This window comes from Musa acuminata, chromosome BXJ1-1 (genome assembly GCF_036884655.1).
Source record: "Musa acuminata AAA Group cultivar baxijiao chromosome BXJ1-1, Cavendish_Baxijiao_AAA, whole genome shotgun sequence".
In the NCBI taxonomy this organism is placed as follows: Eukaryota; Viridiplantae; Streptophyta; class Magnoliopsida; order Zingiberales; family Musaceae; genus Musa; species Musa acuminata.
The window spans coordinates 13912421-13931025 of NC_088327.1; the positions used below are offsets into that span (position 1 = coordinate 13912421).

The 18605-nt window shown below is 41.7% G+C and overlaps 1 protein-coding gene across 4 annotated transcripts; it reads right to left on the reverse strand.

The window, feature by feature from the left end:
• Window positions 1-665: 665 nt before the first annotated feature.
• LOC103996549 (signal peptide peptidase 2) lies at window positions 666-18321 on the reverse strand. 4 transcript variants are annotated; one of them, XM_009417473.3, is made up of 12 exons: window positions 18068-18321; window positions 17241-17455; window positions 16290-16405; window positions 15533-15684; window positions 15347-15432; window positions 14392-14519; window positions 13413-13463; window positions 10671-10757; window positions 10503-10572; window positions 1961-2097; window positions 1786-1863; window positions 666-1023 (listed from the first exon to the last, which is right to left on the reverse strand). In XM_009417473.3, the coding sequence occupies exons 2-12, from the start codon at window positions 17278-17280 to the stop codon at window positions 922-924; spliced, it is 1047 nt and encodes a 348-aa protein (XP_009415748.2). In that variant the 5' UTR covers window positions 17281-17455; window positions 18068-18321; the 3' UTR covers window positions 666-921. The 4 variants fall into 4 exon arrangements, with proteins under 4 accessions (XP_009415748.2, XP_009415756.2, XP_018679270.2 ...); XM_009417481.3 differs by having other exon boundaries at window positions 17301-17455; window positions 17895-18321; XM_018823725.2 differs by having other exon boundaries at window positions 1961-2085; window positions 17895-18321.
• Window positions 18322-18605: the final 284 nt, after the last annotated feature.

The following is an 18605-nucleotide window of genomic DNA, read 5'->3' on the forward strand; positions in this document are numbered from 1 at the left end:
CAAAAATCGAAAGTTCTTCGATCGAATTGGAGAATATTTAGACTCAAATTGAATTGGTGACTGTGAAGCTGCTGCAATCAATGCGAAGACGACTCCACGAGTTTGATGAACATTTCGAATTCGACGAGTGTTCGGATGTCGCTAGAGAAATACTTTGTTTTAAATATTGTAAAAATTGTATAATGTAATATGTACGCAGATAAGGCAACCAAATTTTGTGTTACTGTCTTTAATGATTGATAGGAATTTACTGTTGAACAATTAAGATAACCTTAAACTTTCTTCCTTTATTATAAGGAAAATGAGAAAACAATCATAAATTTCTTATAAAAATAATATCATAGAGATTCCTTCTAAACTTGAATTTAGATCTAAATTTAGATCTAAGATTACTTAAACCCCTTCGACAATGATATTTTTACCTTGAGAATATGATATTGATATTTCTAGATGATATTTTCACCTTGAGAATATGATATTGATATTTCTAAAGATATTTCGAATAATGCTACGAAGATCAACCCATTTAACTAAAAACCTTTTTTTTTTTCCTCTTCCTCCTCTCCCCTCCCAGTACGTGGATCCAACCATCGGCAGTCCAACCTGCAGGGTTGTGCCACAAAATAATTGATGGATGACAACATTAGAAAGACAGAGGCTTGTTTGATCTCAGACTCACTGTGTCATTCAGCATGTTTCAAAACCAGTGATTACAGGATAAAATCCTACACAAAGGAACAGTAAATTAAACACTTAAGACAGAGGCGCACATAAATTTAGCTAATAAGATTTTATTGTGTTTCATTATAGCCTCAGTGTTTCAAGAACCAATCGGGAGCAATGATAGCTCTGATAATTAGTTGGATGCCGTCAGATGCAAAATACCAAAACTTTTGTTTTATTTCAGCAACAAATGGCAAACTAATCCACCTTCTTGTCGGCTTTAGCGTCTTCATCTCGAGGTGAACTGCTACTGCTGCTGCTTAGTTCAGATGAGGTTTTCGATTCATCGTACTCCAACAGCTGTGCACATCAAAAGGAAATCGGCAGGAGTCACTTTCAATAGAAAATTTGAGATAGAATGACAACATGAATTAGCAACAAGAGCCTTCAAGATACTGGATCGATGCAATAAACCCATCAGCAATGGTCAATTTGCTATTGTAGTTTCTCCAAAAATGTACTAAAAGTTCCACCTAAGATTTAATATGTTTACAACTTTGTGAGTCGACCAACATACACAGTCTCCATTATGTAGGGGGCATTATTATCATACCGTTATCGAATCCATTTCTAATTTCTCTCCTCGTTCATCTACAACTCATATCTCTTTATCGTAAATCAACAAAATCAACTGTCGTCTCTTTATAGTAAATCATCAAATCAACAAAATCACTTGCTTGATGTTCCTCGGTGATGGGGAAAAATATATGCACTTCTCTCTCGTAGATTGAAATAGCAAACTGACGTCAAGTCCAATCCAACCGTCGCTACTCATCCATACTCATATTCTATGGCAAACTGGTGGTGGAAAGAGAAATTGGTCCAATCCAAATTTTTTCCCCAAACTTATGTGCTCATTTTACATCAATTTTTTATAAGCTAGGACTGCTTTACAAATCACATATAAAGAAGCATTTCATAATTGCAACTCAAGTATATAAATCACTATTGAAAAGGTAAACTTTCTCTTCCAACTTTGCTACTCGGGAATTAAAGCTCCAAGGTGCCACTTAAAGAAATTATATGATCAAAGACCATTGACAAAAAAGATACTGTACGTACCATTTTTACATCCCCATTCCATAGGCAATGAGCACCCACAATTCCAATAACACCAGGGACTATATAAAGCAAAGCAGGCTGCATGTCACAAAACCCCCCGGTTAACAGAACATATAAATATGAAAAATAAAAACTAGAACTGGACAAGTTTTAGTAAAACGCTTTATAAGTTTACCTGTGCAGCTTGAAACCAGTTCATGACAATGATTGTTAAGGTCAAACCAATAGTATATCCCAAAAAGGCACTATTGAAATAGCATATTTTCTTTCCTCTTGACACATCAAAGCGCAATGCCAATGCTACAAAAATCCCTGAACATTAGCAAGCATGTCAAACTTCAACAAAAGAATAGACTGCAAGTATGAGATGGCTTCCAGATACACCAACTTAAAATTGGAGCAATTCACTTAAAATATTAAATAAAATTGGGATAGGAGAATTTAATGGAAAAAAAAACCACATGTTGATTTGTGGCACAGCCAGATAGGCCGACTGAAGCAAACAACAGAATTCCAGGTATATGTTCTTTCATGAACTTTAATGCATGTAGTTTAATACTGCTTAACCTTTCTACAAAGGCAAGTGATCACAAGTCAGAATCCTCTACCATGCTAATAACCAATGTTTTGAGTTTCCGACTAAGACCTGTACCGATTGCTGACTGGACTAGTATTCACTACACCAGGTGGTGAGTTTGGATTGGTAGAACTATTGAGCAGTAACCCTGTCATTTTGACTAGTCTGTGTCCCTTTTTTTTATTGGCTACCAATCTGTACAGACTAGTCCAACCAATTTATAAATCCAAGGTTTTCAATTTCGAGTACAAAACTCATACCGGCACATGGTCCAACCAGTAGCAGGCCTGGTCCATTCTGACGTACTGAAACATGGTGGGGTGGGGGCAGGGTGTTTTGTGTGGAGGAGAAGAAGACGATGAGGTGGAGAAGCAGGGAAAGGAGAGGGATGTGAAGACGGTAGAGGCAAAATAGGAGGGAGTACACAATGGGGGCAATGTGTGACAGGCGAGGACCAAAGGCGGCAAGTGACATGATAACTGGTGGGCTAGACATGCACACAAGATAGAGAGAGGGAGAATTGAATGGGCTGTTATAGGATTTTAAATAAACATGTTAGTAACCTGGTTTTTTTAAATAAGTGGATTGCCTGGTCTAAAGTGATCAGTGTGTTAGTAACCTGTGATCGACAGACCAATATGTCCTGGGTGGTACATAGCAGTCCACCAGATGTGTAGAACTATGTTTAAATCATTGGCTTCAACAATCATAATCATATTCATTCCACAAAAGTCACTTTCTCTACCACTCATGAAATATAAAAAGCATGATATGCAATTTCGAATAGTACCGTCCGGTATGGGCGGTACATACCGGTTCGACGGCATACCGGTATGCGGGCCGTCCTGTCACGACCTTAGCTGGAATTGCCTAAGGCGTGAGGCACCCTTGCGGCCAAAGACGCGAACTTAGCTTGCGTTGCCTAAGTCGCGCTTCGCCCTTTCGATCTTGCTCCGCAAGGATCAGCCCACTTTGTAACCTCTCGCAGGTCCCGAAGGACCTGTAAAAGAGAAAGTTGGTTAGTTCGAAAGAACGAGCAACGGACAAGTCCCGAAGTCTCGCGAAAAGGGAAGCTTTACAAGCAATTCGACGAACACCTTGTGTGCACAAGAGAAAAGAGGGAGAGGGAGAAAAACAAGGCTTTCAAGGATGAACGAACAGCTGGAAGCCCACAAACAGCCGCTCACCTGGTCCCGGGCGCGAAGACAAGTTCCCGTAAAGGTCACGTGCGAACTTGCGAAAGAGAGTTCAACGCCCGGTATATAACCGAAGCCTCATCCAGCCCTGTGCCACCCGGGGGGTTCCTGGGGTCTGAGATGGCTGACGTTTTGGTGAGCGGAGGCAATTCTCCACTCACCTCCCGCGGCACGCGAAAACGGAGCTGTTTTGGGCTGTTTTGGGGCTGTTTTGCTCGGTTCGGTGAGCGGTCGCTTTGTAACGCTGCAGCTTGTTCGAACTTACATATTTACAAGCAAAATGACCCAAAACCAAGAGAAAACATGCTGTCAAGCAACTGTACATGCAGGTGTGAGCAACGAACGGTTCGTTGAACGGAGTTGTTGCGGGTGCGCGACGACCGTTCGTGACATTCTCCCCCACTTAAACTGTCGACGCCCTCGTCGACGCTTGTTGGTAGTTGTTAATGACTTCCTCTTCATGTCGTAGGGCGTCTTCAGGCTCCCAACTGGCTTCAGTTCGGGGAAGCTTTCGCCACTTCCCCAAGTACTCTGTCTGCTTCGCTCCGTTGGGTAGCTTTATTTTGCGATCCGCCAGAATGGTTTCCACTCGCTTCTCGTAGGAGGCTGTGATGGGAGGTAGCCGAGTTGGAACACTTCGGGAGGCATCTTGCGGATCCGAGTGGTAGGCTTTTAGGTTGCTGGCGTGAAGAACGTTGTGAATTTTGAACCACGCCGGCAGCTGCAACTTGTAAGAGACATTGCCTACCCTGCTGATAATTGGGAAGGGCCCTTCATACTTACGCACCAATCCTTTGTGGACTCTGTTCCTGAAGAATTGGAGTGATGCTGGTTGGAGCTTTACCAACACCAAATCGCCAACTTTGAACTCTTGTGGTCGCCTTCCCAAGTCTGCCAACTTCTTCATCCGTTTTGCCGCCTTCTCCAAGTAAGCCCGCGCAATATCTGCATTTCGATGCCACTCCTTTGCGAAATGATAGGCTGATGGACTACTCCCAGTATACCCAATTGCCATGGTGTGCGGAGTCGACGGTTGTTGTCCTGTGATAATTTCGAAGGGGCTCTTGTTGGATGCAGAGCTCCGCTGTAAGTTGTAGGAGAATTGGGCAATGTCCAACAGCTTCACCCAATCTCGTTGATTGGCACTCACGTAGTGCCGGAGATATTGCTCCAAGAGCGAGTTTATTCTTTTGGTCTGGCCATCCGTCTGGGGGTGGAGGCTTGTAGAGAAGTATAACTTTGACCCCAACAATTTGAACAGCTCGGTCCAAAACCGTCCCAAGAACCGAGCGTCTCGATCGCTAATGATATTGTGCGGGGCTCCCCAATACTTCACTACATTCTTCATCATCAACTTGGCCGCCTCCTCTGCTGAACAGTGTAGGGGAGCAGCAATGAAAGTTGCGTACTTTGAAAACCGATCGACCACCACGAGTATCGATCCGAGTCCCCCTACAGGTGGCAAGCTTGATATGAAGTCCAAGGAAATGCTCTCCCACGGCCTTTCTGGTACGGGCAACGGCTCCAAAAGTCCCACCGGCTTCCGCTGCTCCACCTTGTCTTGTTGGCAAGTAAGGCATGTTCGAACATATTCCTCCACGTCAATCCCCATCTTCGGCCAGTAGAAGGCCCTCTCCACGAGAGCCAAAGTTCTGTGAATGCCTGGGTGTCCAGCCCAAAGGGAATCATGACACTCCTTTAAGAGTTCACGCCTTAAATTGTCCACTCGGGGAACATACACTCTATTCCCTTTTGTGTAAACAAGTCCCTCCTGGACCCAAAATCGCCGTGCCTTGCCTTCTTTGATGAGCTGCATCAGGATAACTGCCTGGGGATCACTATACAGTCCATCTCTGATTCGGGAAAGGAAGTTGGAGTGCAACTGACTTGCTTGGCCTCCGCCCTCCAGTTGTACGGCATTCACGCATTCCACTTTCCGACTCAGCGCATCGGCCACGACATTCGCCTTCCCAGGCTTGTACTCCATTGCCATATCAAATTCAGACAGGAAGTCCTGCCATCGCGCTTGCTTTGGGGAGAGCTTCTTCTGAGTTTGGAAATAGCTCAGGGCGATGTTGTCTGTCCTCAGCACAAATCGCGACCCGAGGAGGTAGTGTCGCTAAACTCGCAGACAGTGGATCACTGCTGTCATCTCCTTCTCATGCACTGGATACCGCCGCTCGGTCTCGTTGAGTTTGCGGCTCTCGTAGGCCACGGGATGACCCTCCTGCATGAGTACTCCCCCAATAGCGAAGTCCGAAGCGTCTGTATGGACTTCAAAGGGCTCTCCATAGTTCGGCAATTTGAGCACCGGCTTTTCCAGAACAGCAGCCTTCAGATCTTGGAATGCTATCTCACATTTGTCCGACCACTTCCAAGGCTGCTCCTTCTTCAGCAACTCCGTCAGTGGGGTTGCCCGCTTCGAATATCCCGCTATGAAGCGTCGATAGTAATTGACGAAACCAAGGAAGGATCTTAACTCTGGCACCTTCTTTGGAGTTCGTCATTCCGCAACTGCTTGCACCTTCGACTTATCCATCCGAATGGAGCCATCACCGATTCGATGCCCCAAGAATAAGATCTCAGTTTGAGCAAAGTAGCATTTCTCCCTTTTCACGAATAAAGTGTTCTCCCTGAGAACCTTGAAAATTATCCGAAGGTGCTTGACGTGCTCCTCGAGCGTTTGGCTGTAGACGACGATATCGTCCAGGTAGACGACCACGAACTTATCCAAATACTCCTTGAATAGCTGGTTCATGAGAGTACAGAATGTGGCCGGAGCGTTGGTTAAGCCGAAAGGCATCACCAAGAACTCAAACGCTCCATACCTGGTCACACAGGTAGTCTTCGCTTCGTCGCCTTCAGCAATGCGCACCTACCAATACCCCGACCGAAGGTCGAGTTTTGAGAAATACTTAGCCTTGCCCAATTGGTCGAACAAGTCCGCGATGAGCGGGATGGGATACTTGTTCTTCACTGTTACTTTGTTGAGGGCTCGGTAGTCGACGCATAATCGGAGGCTCCCATCTTGTTTCTTCTGGAAGAGAACTGGAGCTCCGAAAGGTGCTTTAGAGCTGCGGATGAGACCACCGCTTAGCAGTTCACCTAACTGCTTCCTGAGTTCTGCCAACTCTGGCGGGGGCATGCGGTAGGGTGGTCTCGCTGGAGGCTTCACTCCTGGCTCCAGCTCGATACTGTGATCCACGCCTCTGCGTGGTGGAAGTTTCTTCGGCAACTCGGGTGGCATAACATCTTTGAACTCTTTTAGGACATTCGCCACCACAGCAGGTTCTTGAATGGCCTCCTCGTTGAGTGGCTCTAGTTTCATAGCAGCCACGAATGTCAACTCGCCTTTTCGCACCCCTTTCTTCAATTGTAATGCCGAGATGTGTTGGGGCTCCTTAGTTCCTCTCCGAGAGACGGGAACCACGCAGGGGTCATCGCCTCCCATCATACTTAGGGAGTTCAAGAACGGCATCGGCACCAACTTTGCCACGTGCATAAACTCCATTCCAAGAATCACTTGGAAGTCGTCCAGTGGCACGGCCATCATGTTGGTGTTTCCGCTCCAAGTCCCGATTTTGATAGGGACTCCCTTTGCCAACCCGGAGATTCGCCTGGCCTCCGAGTTCACCGCCTTCATTCGGCTTGGGCTCTTTTCCAAGGTTAACCCAAGTCGCTGTGCTTCGCGATCGGCTATGAAGTTGTGGGTAGCGCCCGTGTCCACCATTGCACGGGTCGTTTGGCCATTCAGCTTGATGTCCACATACATCAGCTCACTACTTCCTGTTTTTTGTGCCTTCGTCTTTATGTTCTCCCCCACTTGACCCCGCATAGCATTCAACAAACGCATTGCTCCCATTCGGGGTCCTTGCGACTCCTCATCGTCGCTGCTGGATTCTGAACTGCTCGAACTAAGAGCAACAGCTTTTCCCTTGTCCGATCGTGGGGGGGGGGGGGGTGGATGGAAGCCGTCAAAGCATTGAGTGCCTGTTTCTGTGGGCACTCCCTTACCATGTGCGGTCCTCCACACAAGAAGCATCCTCCAGGTTTTGAGGCCTTGCCTTTCGGGTTCGGCCCTTTGTGGGAGCTCTTCTTCTTTTGTTCGCCCCCGAGCTCCTTCCCTCGAGAATGTTTTGGAGGGCGATTGCCTGAAGATTGTTTCCTTCTTGCTGGGTCTTCAGAGGAAACAAAGTCGGTGAGCCTTTCTGCAGCAGCAATTGCCCCGACCACGTCGGTAACATTCCTTCGATTTAGCTCCTGTTGAGCCCATGGTTTCAAACCATCGAGGAAGCTGAACAACTTGTCCTTCTCGGACATGTCCTGTATGTCCAGCATTAGTGCAAAAAATTATTTTACATAGTCTCGGATGGTGGTGCTTTGGCGGAGTTGTCTCAACTTCCTTCTTGCGACGAACTCTGTGTTCTCCGGTACGAACTGAGTTCTCAACTCCCGCTTCAAGTCCTCCCATTTGTCGACTGAACACCGACCTTGTTGGATCTCCTCCCAACGAGTTCGCCACCAAAGTTTCGCATCTCCGTTCAGATACATTGTTGCTATAGAAACTTTGGTATCTTCATAATCGGGCCTCGTAGCTCGGAAGTATTGCTCCATGTCAAACAGAAAGTTCTCGAGCTCTTTGGCATCTCTGGCCCCTCCATGTCCATGAGGCTCAGGTGCCCTCAAATTTTGTGGCGGTGCAACGCGGGTGTTGCCTCCTCCCGCATTTAGTGTTCTTGTGAGCATGGCCACCTTTGCAGTGTGTTCCGCCACAACATCCTGTAAGTGTTGCACGGAGTCTTTGGTGTCATTAGACAGTCGGTCGACTAGGGCCTCGACCTTGTCGATCCTGGACTCCGCTTCCTCTTGCAAGCTCTCTACCCCAACAAGTCTTTGTTGGTCATGGTAGAGTTCCTCCATGCTCGCTTCCAAAACATCCAGGCGGGTTTCCGCCGTCGTGAGTCTCTCCTTATGACTCTTTTTCCCAGTTAGCGCACCAGATTGCGCTTCCTCCGCTCGCGGAGAGTGGCCAACTTCTCGCTCGTCCTGTTCGCTGCCGCGCTCCTCTTGAGCGGTTCCAACAGCATGAGAGCGAGTGTGCACATGCAGCCCACCTGCGGCTGCTTGGGGCAAGGGTCCGGCTTGCCCCGTCTTGCTTGATTCGCCACGATGCTTTGCCATGGCGAAGTTGCGAAGTTCGTTCGCTGTTCGCTCGAAGTGCTTGCCCGCTCTGATACCACAATGTCACGACCTTAGCTGGAATTGCCTAAGGCGTGAGGCACCCTTGCGGCCAAAGACGCGAACTTAGCTTGCGTTGCCTAAGTCGCGCTTCGCCCTTGCGATCTTGCTCCGCAAGGATCAGCCCACTTTGTAACCTCTCGCAGGTCCCGAAGGACCTGTAAAAGAGAAAATTGGTTAGTTCGAAAGAACGAGCAACGGACAAGTCCCGAAGTCTCGCGAAAAGGGAAGCTTTACAAGCAATTCGACGAACACCTTGTGTGCACAAGAGAAAAGAGGGAGAGGGAGAAAAACAAGGCTTTCAAGGATGAACGAACAGCTGCAAGCCCACAAACAGCCGCTCACCTGGTCCCGGGCGCGAAGACAAGTTCCGGCAAAGGTCACGTGCGAACTTGCGAAAGAGAGTTCAACGCCCGGTATATAACCGAAGCCCCATTCAGCCCTGTGCCACCCGGGGGGTCCCTGGGGTCTGAGATGGCTGACGTTTTGGTGAGCGGAGGCAGTTCTCCGCTCACCTCCCACGGCACGCGAAAATGAGCTGTTTTGGGCTGTTTTGGGGTTGTTTTGCTCGGTTCGGTGAGCGGTCGCTTTGTAACGCTGCAGCTTGTTCGAACTTACATATTTACAAGCAAAATGACCCAAAACCAAGAGAAAACATGCTGTCAAGCAGCTGTACATGCAGGTGTGAGCGACGAACGGTTCGTTGAACGGAGTTGTTGCGGGTGCGCGACGACCGTTCGTGACAGTCCGCTACTGGACGGAACGTGCTATAGTGCTACAGTGTTATAGTGTAGCACTACTACAATAGAGGAAGAAATATTTAAAACCACTCGAAACGCCTTGGTGTAACGCTCGGTACGCCCTGGTGTACCGAGCGATACACGATACCATACCGTACCGAGCCAATCTCGAAACATTGGTACGGTATTGCATACCTTAATAAAAAGTACTCAAAAATCAAAATTATTTAGTATAGTCACTTTTTTTATAGAACTTTCTCTACCACCTACTCAGTGTATGGCTTTGTTGTTGTTGTAGTAATAGTAGTATTTCTAGCACTACCATTTAAGTTTATACAAGCCTTGGTGCCTAATCACATCTCAACAAAATTTACTCTATGGTATAACTAGCCAATGTCATTCACCCTCTTCTCTAGCTGCTTTTGCAAAGGTGATAGGAGTTGCCACAATGATATGCTTAATACCCAGTTAGACAACTTTCTCAATTAAAACAATCATGTGACCTATTGGCTTGTCTCGGAACATACATTCTATGGTTTCATCAAGCAACATCAAACCCAAGTGGTAAATGAACCTAATCAAGCATGAACCAGCTTGATTAATAACAAATATCAAACTAAACTTGAATCAAACATGAAGCAAGCCTTATCCAGGCTCTGTAGGATTGACTTATGTTGATTCTAGATCAACTAAATCCATTTATGGTTGCATAATAAAGAAAGATGTGTAACCAACTGATCAGGTAACCCAAACATCAAGCTGCCCAGGGCTTGTCCACTAGTCATCCATTAATGAGCCAGTGAATGCCAAGTTTTACCTTCCAATAGCTTCCGGGGTACCCTTCCTCAGTTTCCATAAAAAAATTATCTAAAAGGCACTACTACCCATCCTAAACAGTTAACGATCTATTAAGATAGAAGAATTACTTCAGCATATAGAAAAACAAGCCTGACCTAAATATCTCACCAGGAATAACAATATCACCAAGTCCAAGCATAGAAAATCGTCGTGCAGCATCAGAAGTTGGGAATAGAAGCTGTTGGAAACAAAAGGAACACAAGTGTTTCATGCTAAAGTGATCACATATGTCGATCAACCACCAAATATCTAAATGTAACACCCTAGAGAACTGACCTTTACTGGAGCATTAAATGATTTAGCAACACTAACCATCACAGGCGTGAAGAATACCCAAAAGATATCATAAAAAAATAGTCCAACCTGAAATTGGAGTTAAAAGGCATAAATTAGACGAACATATTTATTATCATTCAAACAAAAATCTGAACTGTCCCGAAGTAACAAAGACAAAGGTTGGCACAATTGATTGATAAACTTGCTTACTAACAAAACATTTTCCTCTATTCTCAGGAGCTCATAAAACAGAAGGTAAAATCAGTATATGATTAAAAACTGATAATGTCAGCAATAATAAGTTAGATACAACCAAAAGACCATACCAACAAAATACATGTGATTGTCATGGGCAGCTGCCTAACACCTAGACAGTGGCTATGATGCCTAAGCTTTAGGAGGGTTTCAAGCCTCACTACTGGCCGAGGCTCTGATATAGTCACCCCCTTAGGACCCTAAGGCTGTAATTTCTCTGAGGCAACTGTTTAATTGTTATAATTAGTTATTGTGAATGGTAAAAGAATGAAGATACTCATCTTTCTGACTATAAAAAATACAGGTTAAAAGATAACTAATTTCTTTTTGTATAGGTTACATGTAAAAGAATGTTTGAACATAGTGCACCAAGAAAAGCTGTTTAACAAGCTTGTGTGGCAAAAAATAAGAGCAATTTACATACTCAAATCTTCTTTATTATGCAAATTTCAACTATAATACATGAAATTAATATAACTTAACAATTTTCCACTTGATTTTGTTAATGTCTTAAGAGACATTTTCCAAATAGATATTTCAGAATAAATCCTAGCAAGACTTAGAATCAAAGTTTCAAGTCTCTGGCTAGCCTGGTACAACACCAGTGGATACCTGCCCATCAACATATGATATGCTGGGAAACTGATTGGCACTAACCAAAGAGAAAGAGAGAGAGAGAGAGAGAAGGGGCAGGAGAAGAAGAAGGAGAAGGCAGGGGAGAAGAAGCAGAGGGGGAGAAGGAGAAAGTGGAGGCAGTGGTAAAGAAGGTAGTGGAAGAGCAAAAGCAGAGAAGTTGGAGGAGGAGATTTACCAAAGGCGGGGGAGGAAGCCATGATTTTATCAGGGAGACAGGGAGCAACAGTGGGGAAGCAGCAGAGCAACAGGGGGAAGGCAATAGGGTGGAGAAGGTGGCGGATAATGGTGAGATGTTTCAAGAGAAAGGAAGGAGTGGGGCATGAGAGAAAAGATTAAAAAAATAAAAAAAATAAAAAAATTACAAGAGTATTAGGTGGTAGGCTTACTGTCCAATACCCGTACGATAAACCCAGCTTGGTAGGGTTATCAGGCGGTAACCACTGATTCCGGACCAGGCCAATCAATTTTCTAATTAAACCAGTAAACATCGATGATACAGACTAAGCTGACCAATTTTTTATTCCTTTCCTAGGATAGTATGAGCAAATAATGAGAAAACACATCTTATTTAGTCTGTGTGGAATACTACCTTATGATAAAATGAATACTGCAGGTTTTCTAAAATAGTATGGATGATCAAATGTGTTTATACATAAATATGTAACAACTAATCTTGAATTCAAATGCATACCAAGGCCTTCATCGTAGGTGATATGACAAATTTGGCCACAAGCTTGCACAGATTTATGCAGATTTCAGTCAATCATCATAATATTCATTGTACCATATAACGATGATCAAGGTGATATTCTAGCAGATGGGAAAAATTCTAAAGGTTGCAGCAAAAGTTGCTTAAAAAGTTTGACGGACAGTAGAAAGATTTGCCTAACATGTAATTGTATTAGATGATTGCAGCCAGATCTACCAAGCAATACTGATTTATAGACTACTCAGACCATGTTCCCTTTAACTAAACTAAAAAAATCCTAAAACAGCCAGTACCACAGGATTGCCCAAAAGTGGACAAAAAAAGAGATCTCTAAGGGTAAAGCTTGAAATTGTAGGAAACATGATAAAACTAGTACAACTACTTGATGTTGCTTTCCTAGAACAAGGCACAATATTTGACACAACAAGCTTCCGAAATTCAGTGGAGAGATCGATACATGTTTTATCATAAATGCCCCCCCTGGTCCTTTCACATTCTTGCAGACATGAAGTGTCCCCTTACGAAGCGTTAGATTTTATTGCGCAATCATCCACAACAAGATCCTTAAATTTACTGAAAGTAGCCACAGCAACATGTCAACTAATCAGGATAAAAAGAATGAAGGGAAAAATAAGCGCCAGCATCACATAATCTAATCAGAAGAAGAGAAATGCAGGGCAAAAAAAGGCAGAAAAGAAGACTGAATTGCATAAAACCCAGATTCCTGACCTGTGCAAAACTATCTCAGTATCTCTAAAGTTAAAAACAAAGGAAGTTCTATGTGTTGCAAACTGAACAATCCCAATGCTACTTTCTCTTCCATGATACCATGGATAAGGTATGTATGTTGTTTCTTAAATATCATTAAAACAACATTTCTTTTAGATAATGCAGTTAATTCTAACAAACAGATTATTTATTCAAGATGCAAATTCTTAGTTGGTTCTTATGATCTGGCACTAAATGCTAATTATTAAGGTTAGTCATAATCCAATTCCAAGATATCTGAACTAATGAACTTAATACTTAATAGTAAATGCTTCAAGACGAAATAGCCATTACAAAATCTAAGCAAAATTGTACAGCAAATGTTAGTAACAGAAGATAAATCCAATTGCACATGGAGCAAAGAAAGCCTTTACCAAAAGAATGGCACCAGTTTTGAATGAACCCAATGACAGCATTTCAATTCCCTATAAAACAGACAAGAGCTTGTTGAATGCAATTGGAGAATCTTAGTCAAAAATAAAATACAATTTCTTTTCAAAGTTTGAACTCTATCTACTGTATTGCCTTCAAGTGTAATTTAAAGTTCAAATATCAAGAGCATGTTGTAATTTCATATTCTGGGATCAGGTGGGAAATGGAATCTGTCCAATATAATGTGGGAAAAGGCTCCAGCAATTTCAGAATAGCATATCACAGACAAAAATGAATCCCAACAGGATGATATTCTAAAAAAGATGATCTTTGATATCCTCTCAATCTAGATGCACAGAGATGAAAAACTATGTCCCCATTTTCTATAATCTATCACTTTTTTCTCTCCAAGACCTGTATTTTCTTCCATCTTATGTCCCTTAACCCTATTTTCTGTTCAACCTTGAAATCATTTTAGCTTTGGTATGTTTTGTTCCTTGACAACAGCCAAAAAGCTCCAACTTTGAACTCCCTCAATTTTTGAAAAGAATCGAGTTCAGTTCCTAGCCATGCCAAACTCTTGAAAGTATAGCACTGTTGTTCGACAAAATAATTAGTTTGTATTATTATGTGTATCTACAGAAAACAATGAGAAAATCATTTTTTTATAATGAATTAATGATATCAATCTACCTTACCCAGGTAGGGTTTGGGAAAAGGCAACAAAGCATTTCCCAGTACCAATACATACTCTAAACTATAAAGTATAAAGTATGGATAAGTTTCGATGGAAAATGAAAAGCATTTGTTTTACTTTAGATTGGTTTGATAATGCAATAAAAAAACATTTTCAAGTAAAATAAAAGAAAAACAAGCAAAAAATCACTATAGAAACCATATAAACCAGGTACATCATCAATCATCAAAACAATATAAAAGTTAAGAGGAATACCATAAATAATTTATATTTTAATAACTAACCTGAATGCAGAATGCAATTCCCAAAATATTGTTTGCCAGCCAATGCTTCTTCAAAGCATACCAGAGGCAAAAGAAAGTTCCTGGTATTGAGGCAACAATCTGGGACCTGGTGAACTCTACTGAAGCAGCTGTAACAAGAAATATCAATATGATAGTACATCATTCAGTGAGAACTCATTAGAATTCTGTGTGAATCATAATTATCCTATTTCCATTGAGACAATGCTTTCTCTCATTAGAATCCCTTTATCAACCTTTCTTTCTTCATTAGTCTCTTTGTATCTTTGCTTGTTCCACAAGGATGGACTCTATTATATATGAAAAATATATGACACGAAAGCTACAGAATCCAGAATGTTAACTGAAACAGCTTAGGCAGTTTTTTGAAACCATGCCCAAAATTTGCACTTACTGACCACAATGAACTTCGAAAATTCTTGTCATCATCCTTGATGAGTAAATTTTATCCCTCTACACAATTAAGATCCTAAAATTTACAGCATTCGCTACACTGTATTCCTTGAAGATCATGCTAAACCTATGTCAAGAATATAACTAATCAACCAAACCAGTAGCTGCACATCTGAAATTCCCCTAAAACGGTAACTTGTATTTGCATTTTCATGGATCATTATTTTTATAAGAGATGGTTTTAATATGTTGAGCAATGATCATGACTTCAAGGTTGATTGGTGATCAATGTTGTGTTGTTTATTAAAAGCATTTAGTCAAGGTAAATAAGAGTACAATGAGAAGGCTATCAATAATATAAGTATAAGCTGCAGCTAATTGACACTTGATACAGTAAGGCACCTAAAACAATTTGCTAGCAGCAGATAACAAAGAACAAAATTACAAATTTAGAACGAATGAAACATATGACACTGTCAACCTAAATTAATTTGACACAACACAGAACAAAGGGAAAATAAATCAGAAAGGGAATATAACATACTGCCAAAATAAGGAGCACGCCAACTTATGAGGTCATTGTTCCAATGTTCTGGAAGAAAACGCTTAATTGCTGGTGATAATGTTGCTCTGCATGTCAAAATTGGCAGCAACTGAGGTGTTAAACCAACTAATTCGAGCAAAAATCATTGATAAAATCTATTTTTACTGGAAATGACAAATTACTCACGAGATAGCCACAATCCCGAGAATAAAGAAGTAACATGTCAGTACAGCATTAACCAAATCTTTGGAGAAAATTTTGAAAAGCAGAAACAACAATAACAGCATTGCACTTCCGACAAAAGGAAATCGCATGGCATGCTTGTTTGATATCATCTCCTGCACATATTTCATGAACACATTTGATATAGGTTGGTCAGTCTTAACCAATAAAAAGAACAAATTTTAACCTAACTGATAAAGATTTTGACTAGGTGACTGAAACTCCCAAAAACTTCTGTTAGGAAATTACTCAATACATTTATATACTCTAACATCTCCTCTCATGTGGAAGCCCTACTCGCACGTTAAATTAAACCCAAGTGTATGATACAAGTCAATTAGAGAGAAGGGCATTGCACAAGTGTTAATGAAACACCTGACAAAATAGAGAGGGATGGACACAAGATTTGAACCTATAAACTGTTCTAGACTCATGATGAAGATTTTAATATATCTACGAACTCTAGCATTAACATATCCACTCACTCCCATCACCCTGCTCACCAAAACAAACAAACACCTGTGCAAAAGGCCACCCACCAATGTTGTATATGAGGAGGATTTATATATTTTGCAATTCTCCCTTGCAAGCAAAGAATTGTTTCTGTGACTCTGGACCTTCGTCACCAAAGTCAAGCATGAACAATCTTACTGTACAATCAAGTCTCTCCCACCATCCAAAAAAAAGAAACTAACAAATAAAAAATATGGATAATACTCACTGGAGGTGGCGTTGGCTTGACTGAACGATGGCAACCAACATAAACAGTCAAGCATGCTGTCAAAACTACATTCACATTGGGATTTATCTTCACTAATAGTGGAGCTAAGGTCAGACCTGCAAGAAAATAAATGTGAATTTTAAATCGCCAAGTTATAGGACTATTTATAAAACAAAATCCCTTTGTGACGAAGCCAGTTATACAACAACCTAACGACACTTATTTTAGAAAAGAAAAAAAGTTAGAAACTTAAAAGAAGGAAAATTGAATACCTTGCAACCTGGGTGAAGTAACCATATGTAAGAAAATTGCCATGAACAATTGTTTATAAGCAGTACAAAAACCAAGTACATTTCATCAACTATTATCAAAACTTTCAAAGACAAGCTTATAGAAGTCTTAACGAATTGCATCTAACAAGCAACTCAAGATAGTTTCTATTTCATATTAGTCCCCCCGAATTTATTAGTGTTGCATGCATTTCCTAATTCATGTGTGTGTGTGTGTGTGTGTGTATAACAATAGTTTTGTGAGAAAAGAAGTCTAAATATACCATATTTCACTAATAATATATCCCCTACAAGATGCTGCCACTGATGATTCCATTGGATTTCATTGAAGGAATATGCACACGATAAGAGGATTTTAAGGACTTCGATGTAACTAAGAAGAATTAATGAACTTACATGCAAACTTGGAAAACTAGGGTGACTGATAAAAAAAAGGGCATCACGTATTATAAGAAAGCACTTTATACACAACATCACCAGTTTTATACTTCTTGAACATTGTAACAAGAGCATAATTATGGAACAGATACAACTGTTTCAGTTTATTATAATCAAAGAGATACTTGGTTCCCCAGAAAAAATTGAAATTGAATACTCATCCAAACATAAATCAGTTTTCCAAACCAAAAGATCTAGCTAGATATTAGCAAAGGTACCATACCTAAAAGAGCAAGATTTGCAGCATGCACGAGTGTATTCATTGTAATCAACTCAGACTCACTAGTAAATAACTATCACAAGCCGCAAAGAGCAGATGATTTTATAGATTGACAAAACTGGAAAGAAAAGTGATCTTTTGATAGAAGATTAATTTCCCAAGACTATGGCAACAGGTTGAGTGACGTATCCAGGGTACTGTCCTCCCAGAATTAAGTCCTGCACCAGGAAAAGCAAAAGGCATATAGCAATTATCAATATTCTCATACAGATCCAAACTTACAGTTAGTACAAGAATTTCCATAAATATTTAGGAAACAGAAAGGTCAAACAAGAAAACGTCTAAAATTTGTTCAAAAATGTTTGATTCAGAAACGTGCACAAGTCGAAAACACCAGTCTTTGTTGGAAACAGAAACTGCTATGATGATCATCAATCCAAAGAGAAAAGAAGCAATTTTGCTTCCCCCACATGAAACGCTCTCGTAGGACCTCTCGCCCAAGTTAGGAAACGAATCGAAGAACTACCAGCATTCAAGCAAAGCAGAAGTCCACCGGCAAGCAGGAAAATTCGACAGACAGTGAAGCATTCTTGTAGACATACCAATTCTGGCCAAAAGAAAAAATCAGATTTTTTTGCACGGACTCGGTATAACTACCTCGGGTCTCCGCTATTCAACCAAAGGCACAGCCCCAAAACCCAATCTTGTAGCCTAATTCAAGGCGACAGTCGCACTCCAGGACAATTGGCCGACAAATCCAAGAACCAGAACGAAAGGGATCGGGGTTAGAGATCCATACGACAGCGAAATAGGAAGGAACGTCAGCGTACCTTTGATTCCTGAGATTAGGGGGGAAAGGTTAGAAGCCCTACTAGATCCGGGACAGAGATCTTCTGGATTCGGCGTGCCCAATAAACCTAGATTGAGTACATGCATCGTGCGTTCGAACGTTTGGATGACCGTTTCGAAACGCACACCGCTTTGATTCATGCCGCCTTCGGCGTTTCTTTAGCGCGCGCGCGCGCGCGGCAGAGTCGTATATGAGAAACACGAGCACAAGCGACATCTACAACTACGAATGCGTTGATTCGTTGGTGTATTATTGCATAAATGATCGATGTAATAAAATTTTATTTTAAGTTTTTAAAAAAACATTATGGACGATGTGACATTCATCCGTGATATAATGACATCATATTTTATTATAATGCTACTTAATATAATAAAATAAAATAAACATTTAATATTTTCTTATTTGATGTGTTATTAAAAGGACACCAGATTTAATTAATATTTAATATTTAATGGTGTATATACTATGTTTATTATTTTTCAAATATATATAAATAATATTTTATTTTATTTTGT